Source organism: Dermacentor silvarum, chromosome 1 (genome assembly GCF_013339745.2).
Source record: "Dermacentor silvarum isolate Dsil-2018 chromosome 1, BIME_Dsil_1.4, whole genome shotgun sequence".
Lineage (NCBI taxonomy): Eukaryota > Metazoa > Arthropoda > Arachnida > Ixodida > Ixodidae > Dermacentor > Dermacentor silvarum.
Window position 1 is genome coordinate 280,749,596 of NC_051154.1, and position 9,233 is coordinate 280,758,828.

At 44.1% G+C, this 9,233-nt stretch overlaps 1 protein-coding gene across 1 annotated transcript; it reads left to right on the plus strand.

The window, feature by feature from the left end:
• Positions 1 to 1,122: 1,122 nt before the first annotated feature.
• Positions 1,123 to 9,233, plus strand: LOC119452695 (uncharacterized). Its single transcript, XM_037714660.2, has 6 exons — positions 1,123 to 1,336; positions 2,078 to 2,148; positions 7,306 to 7,422; positions 8,717 to 8,755; positions 9,051 to 9,104; positions 9,192 to 9,233. Exons 1-6 carry the CDS (start codon positions 1,201 to 1,203, stop codon positions 9,231 to 9,233), a joined length of 459 nt encoding a protein of 152 aa, XP_037570588.1. The 5' UTR covers positions 1,123 to 1,200.

Below are 9,233 nucleotides of genomic sequence, written 5' to 3' on the forward strand. Positions count from 1 at the left end.
ACACATTTTGCAATGATAATTCTGGTATTTCTTGATATGCACTCAGTGTGTGAAGTAATTAGTGTGTTAGCTTTGGAATCCGTAATTTGTACGTGATTTAGAAATGTTCTATTCTGTATTCATGAACTCTACTTGGCTAACAAACTGCCAACTGTGTTACATACTGTAGAGAGGCCATAGCATTTTGCAGCATCGGAATGCGAAAATTTTTAAAAGACATAGACATGAGGCCATACTCAATTCGTTTTCTTTTTCTCGTTTATGCATCATGTATGGAGTTCCTATATTTATGGCATGTTCAAGCTGCTTGATTAGTGCAGTCTATTGAGGTTTAAAATGCGTGAGAGACATACTGAAAGCTCGCGACCAAGCAAACTCCCCCCCCCCCCCTTTTTTTTCGTGAAACTACAGCTTATGTACGGAGTGTGCATGCCGTGCAGGAGCTGCCGTCATACTGGATGTTGGACTCCTGTGTGTGCGTGTTTGCCTGACGTTTGAGTGAGCTTGCAGCGAGATTGTTTTCTCCACAATATGAAATCCTCGGTTGTATGTTTCACATGTACCAATGAAAAGAAAACCGTCTGTGGCAGAGTGCCTGATATCACAGTCAGGGGTCGTTGGTTCGAGGTAAATTAATTGCGAGAGTTCTGCTGCCGATCCGTCGGTCTCCGTTTCACGGACCGCTTGCAACTTTGTTCCTGAGATCATTGCCCTTTCTGACGGAACGTGGTTGTGTTTTCCCTTTATTCCGCCTTGGAAAAAAAGAGAGCATCGAGCGAGAGAACTTTGTCCAGTGGCTCCTGTAGACAGCTAGTCGATCAACTGGCGGCGGAGAAAGGAAGTGTTTGCGGATAGCCCCACTTTCTCCCGTGTCCGCATGCGACACGAGTCGAGCGTCTATATGTGAATGCGTGTGGGTGTGTGTCAGTTGCCGCGATGCTAGGCGCAATGGTGCGTTGGCGTTGTGCCATATACGGATCGCTCAACCCTTGCGCGGGCGCGCACGCGTGACAGCTGTTCACACAGAAGCCTAATGATCTTTGTTCCTCCTTTCGAGGCGGGCGCTCGTATAAGTTACGGCAGCGCACTGCGAGCGCGCTTTCCTCGTCTCCCGACTTTTGCACGTGCGGCGGTGTGAGACGAGCCGCGGAGAGCGCGTCAATCAGCCCAGTCTATCTGGAACGAAGAGAAGACGCAGGCATGTCGTCGTCTCGGTGGCAACCGTCCGGTGCTGCGATCGTCGTCATCGTGCTGCTGTTCTTCGACCCGTGGGCGAACCAACTCGCTCTCGGCGCGAGTGTGGCGCCCAAACGCACTGCGTTGGATATCATCTGCGGTCAGTTTAAAGCGCCCCGATTAGTGTTGTCCTTTCACAGCCATAGAGAAATTCTAGTGAGAGACGAGAAGATACGGCGCTGCGCAGGCTCCCTCTTTGAAGTCGTTTTTCCTTGCTTAAACACAATTAAGCAGCAGTCCCAGCTTCTAGCATAGCTCCTTCTTTTGTTTTTACTCAGAGCCAACAATCGAGCTAGTACGTCGAGAGTGCTCGTATATCGCAACGTCGGTTGGAGACCGACCCGACGTGTGGTGATGTTGAGCTTTGTAGAATAAATGTATAGTATTATAAAGCAGCCATGTGTCACAAGAAATGAACTCAAATTCATAAGATGAACATTACTCAGTTTTGTGAGGGATACGTCCTCGTACGTGGGCATCGTGATCACATTTGAAATTGGTGTGATCAAGAATGGCGAGTCGTGTCACGAAGATAGCAATATGACACGTCATATTCTGCGTCTACTCTTCCTTCGGTAGATATGTGAAGCGCTTGGTAATCTCGAAGGGAAACTTGTTAGATGCTCTCCTGCAATGATGGACGATTGCGCCATTAGGAACAGCACGCTTATATTAAAACAACTTTCCTGCCCATCTCTAGTGCTTTCATTATTGTATTCCTAAGGTATGATGTACAGCTTTACTGTGCATTACCTTTTTGAGCTAATTTGAAATGGTATTATATGCCACGTGTGCAAAGAATACATATGAGCAACCACGACGAAGCCGTTTCTCTTTTCAGACCTCCCCCCGGATGTGAACGACCAGCTGAGGAACACTACTAAGAAATGCGAAGAAATGTTTCCGCAATCGGTGAGTGATGGCGGAGAGTGTCATCTTTTGTACGTGCTTAAAGAAAGAGACAACAAACAGAGAAAGAGAAATTAAAGACACACTATATAATCTATAGTCTATATAGAGAGTGGTAGAATGTGCACTTTCTGAGCCTTTTCCATATCTGAACGAGCAAACAAGTTCTGAAATCCAAGAGGAGGTGGACCTTGCGGATTTCCGTACAGTTTGTTTGCTCATTCAATGTCCCCGCTCCTGCACATTTATCACTATATAAGTTTTCGCCTTTTTTTATAGAAAGCGTACTGGTTAGCCCATTTCATAGAGCGACTGCCGCGAAATGGCGATGATGCCGTGTTCGATGGTGGTGGTGGTGGTGGTGTCTGCGATGGTGCCAGATTTGGGCAAAATTTTTATCTGAAAAGCTCTCTTTTTGCTGAACCCACGTGGTTCCCTTCGGGGGGAATACTATATTTTTATATAATATCTGCGAATGGCGTGGAAGATGACTTATTATGGGCGAGAAAATATAGTTAGGGTAAATCTTTTGCCGCTGAATATTTAACTCAAAACATCGCTAGAATTACGTCTGCGATATGTCTTCTTTTTATTTACGTGATATTTTGCAAATTACTGATTTCTTTCTTCATAAAAAAATTGAACAGCTGCTAGGCTATGTTTTAGCTTGCTTTAGAATGAAAAGTAATTCTTATTATTCTATACACAGCATCGCCATGCACCATCGCTGTTCATGACATTGCTGGGAACTAGTACTGTAATTTAGAAATTGCCGTTGGCGGTCCTTTTTTTGTTTTGTTTTACGCCAGTACCTGACATATTGATGGCCTAATACGTACCTCGAGCTAACTCGACGTTCTTACTCAAGTCCATCAGCCAGAGCGCAGAGCCGCCGGTTGACTGAAATAGTAGCTTATAAGCTAGGATTTGGTAATCGGGCAACTAAAGTGGGTATTCAATGGCACTGTCATTGACGGGTGCTTCTCAACAGACTCGCCAGATGGCTGAGAAGCGTCATTGGGACTTTGTCTCCTGCGAGGCAGTTTGTCCAACTAATGACGGCGTAGTCGTTTTTTGCAAACAACGTGCAGAAGATCAGTTGGCTTATATTTTTTCATAAGAAATGCGCGCAGACGTAGCTCTCTTGATGAGAACTTGTGTAAGAGACAAACCCCAGCATGGGCAATTAGCACTTCGCCTCAACTTTAACAATGACTGCTTCTTTCATTATTAGTTGGGCAAATATGGTGCGCAGAGAAGCACAATGTAAATTATGAAAAATAGTCTACGCACCATTCAGCGGAGTCAATTACGAGCGCCAAGTGGAGGCCACATGTTTGGAATCCGAAAGCATATACCACATTTGATGATCAGTGAGCCTACTTTTGTCATGCTGTTGAATGCGAAATAAGGCTGCATGGTGAGCACAGTATCATGCTAACAGAGCTAACAGAACTAATTATTCCGATAGAGTATGGTATATCACCCTTGGAGAACTCTATCAGCATCCGTTTGGCTGGAAATAACGAGGTAACTGGCGCCAGCCACCTCAGTTTTGCCACCGATTTTTTTCTGTCGCACTTGTCTTCGTTTGCAAACTGCGGAGGCGGTGACATCATGGCGCGACAACCCGCATTTGCTGGTTGCTTCAAGAGTTACTGTCATTTAGTTATAGCTCTGCGACAAAACCTTACAAGTGTTTCAACGTTGAATTGTTACCGACATTGCTGTATATTGTGACTCTTCTTTTTAAGTACGATTAACTACACTCGGCCAACCTTTGCCGCAAACAGATTATCGCATTTATCCGAATCTAGGTCACTAGGTATTTGAAAAACTATTTACAAAACGCCTAGGTCAGCTTAGATTCGAAAATTTCGTTAAAATCTGTCGCTGGTTGAAAAATGGCCCGCCGCTACCGTGACCGCTAAAAAACCGCAGTGTAGTCATGGCTATCGGCAGCCACAGATTGTTGTCAGTTGTCACAGTTCACTTTACCGGCGTGCGATTTTCTCATGGTCACTTCTTCAAGTGGGTATAAGTCAAAATAGGCATGGGGGGGGGGGGGGTTATGACATGCATGCATACGTATTATCAGTGACATGTGATGTCCTCAAGGAGATCACATGCATTTCATTTCGTGTATATGTCAATAAATAAATGGTATAAATTACCTGGTTAGGCACAGTCAATATTTTTTCAAACTTAGCTTTCAGTTAGGGGCTGGCATAATGGGTCCAAGTTCAATGGAGGTTGGCCTACAGTGCCCTGGTGGAAGTGTTTGGCTGCCGCTTGACATTGGTAATAAATGTCATTTTGCTTGTTGTGACGGTTGCCGCTTACTATTGCCTACGTCACTAGTTTTATGAAAAAAATTATTTACCGCCTAGATTTGAGTAAATACGGTATGCCAGAGGCAATTAATTCCGAAAGGCGACGGGCGTCTTCACCTCCCATTCCATTCTCTTAGGTCTGATTTTTGGCATGCAGAGTGTCTGCTCTCGGAAGAAACAGCGACCTGTGCGTTTTTTCAGATGCCTATAGTTTGGCAATCGAAATTTATCAATGAATTTACCTCTGCTGTATAGATCTAAATACTTTGTGGAACTGGCCTTCTCTGGTATATGCCGAAATATGTTTTAATGATTGATCGATAGAGACGCAGCTAAACCACGCATGACGTATTTGCGGCTTTGAGTTGTAGCCGCGCAGAGCGCCACTCAGGCCCCCGTCTTTAAGATATCTGGTGTGAGGTTTACCTCATGCCATAACGCTAACGTCATGCGCTGCAACAGAAAGCCAAGTAGCATAGAACTGGAACTCGAAGCGCAACTTAATTATAGCATACATCTGCCAAGCAGGTTCCTGGTAGCTATAGATGGCACGATACCGCATAAAAAGGGGAAATAGGGAGTCAGTGCGCATAAACTCGGTCGCTGTGTAATATAGGATTAAGTAATACGAACATAAACACCTGCGATGTTCGGAAGTCAAGTAGGCAAGGGGAAAACTAAAGTGACCTTTAACAGTGCATATCAAACCCACCAATATGTGGTGTTGCGTCTTTCACTTAAGTTGCGCTGTGCCAAGTCGAACACGTGGTACCAAAAAGCCCAAATCGTTACACTACATATAAGCAATAAATAACACTGGTACAGGTGCCCCTGACGATAGACGGAGCACGCCGAGTGGCGGCCGTATACCAGCCGAAATGCATCTCCATATGCTAGCGGCGGTAGCAAGTACTACAGAGCATGCACAAACGAAATCTACGGTGACCGTGCGATACGCTTTTGACCACTGCGTCATCGACGGCTTAGGCGAAAAGAGCGCTTATTTGAGCGGTCGAAGGTAAGGCAGCTAAGGGAGCTTTTTCGCTTACAGCAATCATCCATCGGCGGCAAGCAGCTCTTGCCAGAAGCCTCTGATCACTGCGCGTGGCGGCATGGGTCGCTGCGCGAGCTTTTGTGCTTGAAGAGCAAACTGTGTTTTAGAACATTTTGTTGCAAATTTTTTGTACTCAAATCATGTTGATGCTGCATGCAGCAGGAGCAGTGGGTATCTATCGCGCTTAGAAGTCACCGAACCGCGTCACGATCACCATGATGTTCCCGGCGACCTGATGCAACGGCGACCGTTGATTGTCGAGAAGGGTCATTGTCGCATGCCTCGTGCGTATGAAACAAAGCTGAGGCAGTGACTTGCAGAAAGCAAACGCTTCTGGAAAGACTTGCTTGCTGTCGTTAAATGGTTGCTGGAAGCGGGAGAAAGTTTCGCTTGCGTCAACCGCTAGAAGAAGCACTACTTCTCCTCGGCCGTGATGAGGAAGTGGTCGAAATGGTATCGCACGGTCACCCCAGATTTGTTTTGCGCTAGTACCCGCTGCCACCGCTAGCGCCTGGGGATGCAGTTTGGACACCACTCGCACGCTCTCTTTACTTTCTGGAGTACCTGTACATCCCTCTCTCACGACACCCTTTTTTGATGTTATTCAAATAAAACTGATTTTAGTCTTTTTATCTTCCCACTTATTTTTAATTTTCTTGTGGTGGCGAGGAAGGAATTGAATCTTACGAGTCGTATTATTTTAGATATGGTGCCAAAATGATGTCACCGAACTTAATACGAAAATGTCCCACAATGATTTACAGATCTATTCTGCGTCTATTTTAAACCAAGTTTATTGTTTTCCCTTTATTTATGCTAGCCTCAGCCGAACGTTGTAAAAATCAGTTGCGTCGCTAGATGCGAGAATTCGGCCACAACTTATATTGTGTTTTTATGTCCTTACTGACATGCCAAGTCTCCCGTTTACTGTCGTGTACAGGTGTTTGGAATTCACGAAACTCGGCACATCAGTGTTCCTTAATTAAATGGAAACTAAAGAGAAACACTAAATTATTTTGGACTGACGAACTTCTAGTTGAAAATTCCAAGTAATTTGGCTGTATTACGGTGAATAATAAAAATAAAGTAAAACGAAGGTCATGTTCTATTTATTGAATGTCTAAGTGCGCCGGGACGTCAGTATATGACGTCACAGACTGGAAAGTTTGTTTCGTTTCAGACCGGTGTGGCTCAGTGAAATTTATTCAAAATTCCAGACTTGAGCCTTTGACTATTTTATAATGCGGTGCGGTCAATCTTTCTACATAAAAAATAGTAAATTAGGCCTGAGGAAATTCGATCAAAATTCGTGACGTCATGGCGAGCTAGCGAGGGAACTTCATGGCAGCGGTGCCTTTCGTTTTTATATCTTTTACAGTTTATCAATTGTCTTCTCTCTCTAAATGTTGCTTTTTAGTTTCATGGAAGGGCAGTTTACTAGTATAGCTCAAATTACATATTTCTTTAGTTTCTCTTTAAGGAAATAAAAATTATTTCCTGCCTTCTTCGACATTTTGTGGAGCAGGATTCTATTTGAAGCGAGATCAAGATTTCGCCAAGCTAAAACTAAATATCGGGTGAATGAAAAAAAAAGTATAATGGGGTTGGTGAATGGTTGGGGTTGGTATAATGGGGTTGGTGGGAAGCTCGCGCTTCCAGTGTGTAGGAGCTGGTTTTAAATGGCTATGGAAACTTCTAAGCATAATATTTTCAATGTCATAGAAAGTTACCGCGTTGACAGTATATACGCGCTCTTATCTTTCTGCGAACGAGGTTGCCAGCTTGAGTGACCACAGGAATAACGAATGCCTGAAGCAAGTGGCCGGGCCCGAGGCCAACGAACAAAGACCCCGGGACGTCTTCTGTGCGCAGCGGCGACTCTTCCAACCAGTGCGTATTTATTTTAAGCTCGAATGCGTTGACGACACGCACGCACATGCCCAGTTCTGATCGAGAGTGGTTGAACAAGGAATCTCTGAAGCTGAAGCCAATGTCACGACAAGAGGACTTGCGGAAACTTTGGCCACCACTTCAGACTTCCTTTGTTAAACAGCCCGCTGTTGATCATAATAAACGGATCTTGAAGCGCACCAACCGACACCCAAATATAAAACGGAGAAGCGCTGTCCTCTCCGCCCTTTCCCGTTCTGTTCGTGTGCGTTAAATATAATTCGAAGCAACATGTATGGGTTGGCGCAGTGTTACCAACACGAAATTATCCAAGTAAACGCTAACTATGAAAAAAATTCCATCAGACCTCATTTCACGATGAACGTGTCATGACAAACAACAGGAAGCGCAGCTCACTGCCCGCGAGGCACAGAGGCTTTGCTGCATGTCTTTACAATCTTACTTCAGGGGCGTCAGCCTGAACAGTGAGATCTAGTGTGCTTCAGAAATAAATGATCATCCGGGTACATTTGCCAAATTTGTTGTGCATGCTTACGTGGGCTGGTCGTCATTATGTAATTCCTAATCTGCACGATTGAAATGGAATGGAAGGTGGAAAGAAGTGTTCTAATGCAGTCACCGGGGTCGCTTATTTACCAAAATACAAGTATTGCTACAACCTTTGTCCTTTAAAAATGCATAATCGCTCGAATTATACGTCTTTCGTATAGCCTATAGATAGAGTATTTTTAAAGACGTAGCGAGGACCATACACCGTAAATCAACCAAAATTAGGGCTGTGTCAAGAGCGTCTTGCTAATAAGTTGGCATTTCCATTGCATAAGGCATACATAGTAACTAAACGCTAACATTCGGCTGTGTCCTTCGGCCTTGTAAATTTTGACAGCTTCATCATTTAGTGTGTTCACAGTGTTCAGTACCTCTACGGTCTTGCTTTTGAAAGGTCGTTACCATAGTTAAAAACCGAAGAGGTCTCTAAATCTACAAAATTTGCGACGCTTTATTGATGTGCACTCAACATATGTAGTAAGTTGTGCAATCCATCCCTTAGCTGTGTGCTTCACCTTATGCGCTCATCTCCATGTTCTTCGCCTTACAGTCACAAAGAAGAAAGTGGGAAACAATAGAGAGGCTGCCCTCTATGACAAATAAACTATTAGGCCGCTGTAGTTAAAGCACACATAGATTTTCCGACATTTGTTCCTTGTCATGTCTTGCATGTAAGTTACGACTGTGAACAGATTGCATTTTCTCTCTCTCTCTCTCAACGCAGTACATCGACTGCGTGATGAAAACTCAGAGGGACATGCTGGTAAGTATCCGATTTCTACATAACATCCGTTCACAGACATCCGTGAACGCTTTTACGAATCATCACTTTCAGTATCGCAGTGTCTATAGGAAATTACAGCCATTCATATAAGATGTCATACAGAGATAAAGGTTGTACTGTAATTATTGCATTTTTCTTACCAATTTCTCCATACTTCTTATATACTGTTTATATTTTTATATCAACACGGTTGCATAAAATAAGCAGACTCCTTTTGTCAACCAAGGGTGTACATAGGTATGGACGATATGTTGTTTATTTTTCATCTCATCAGAAGGCCTACGCCAAGCTTTCAGCGACGGAACTGCGGGCTGTTCGCGATGGACTTGTAAGAACACGCTCGAATAAGTACTTAAGAAGTTCAAGCGAATGCGCCTTTACTAACAATTTTTATGCTTCTTCTCGTTGCTTTCAGGTATGCATGCTGACAACGTGGAATGAGCTGCTCCGTTCTTAA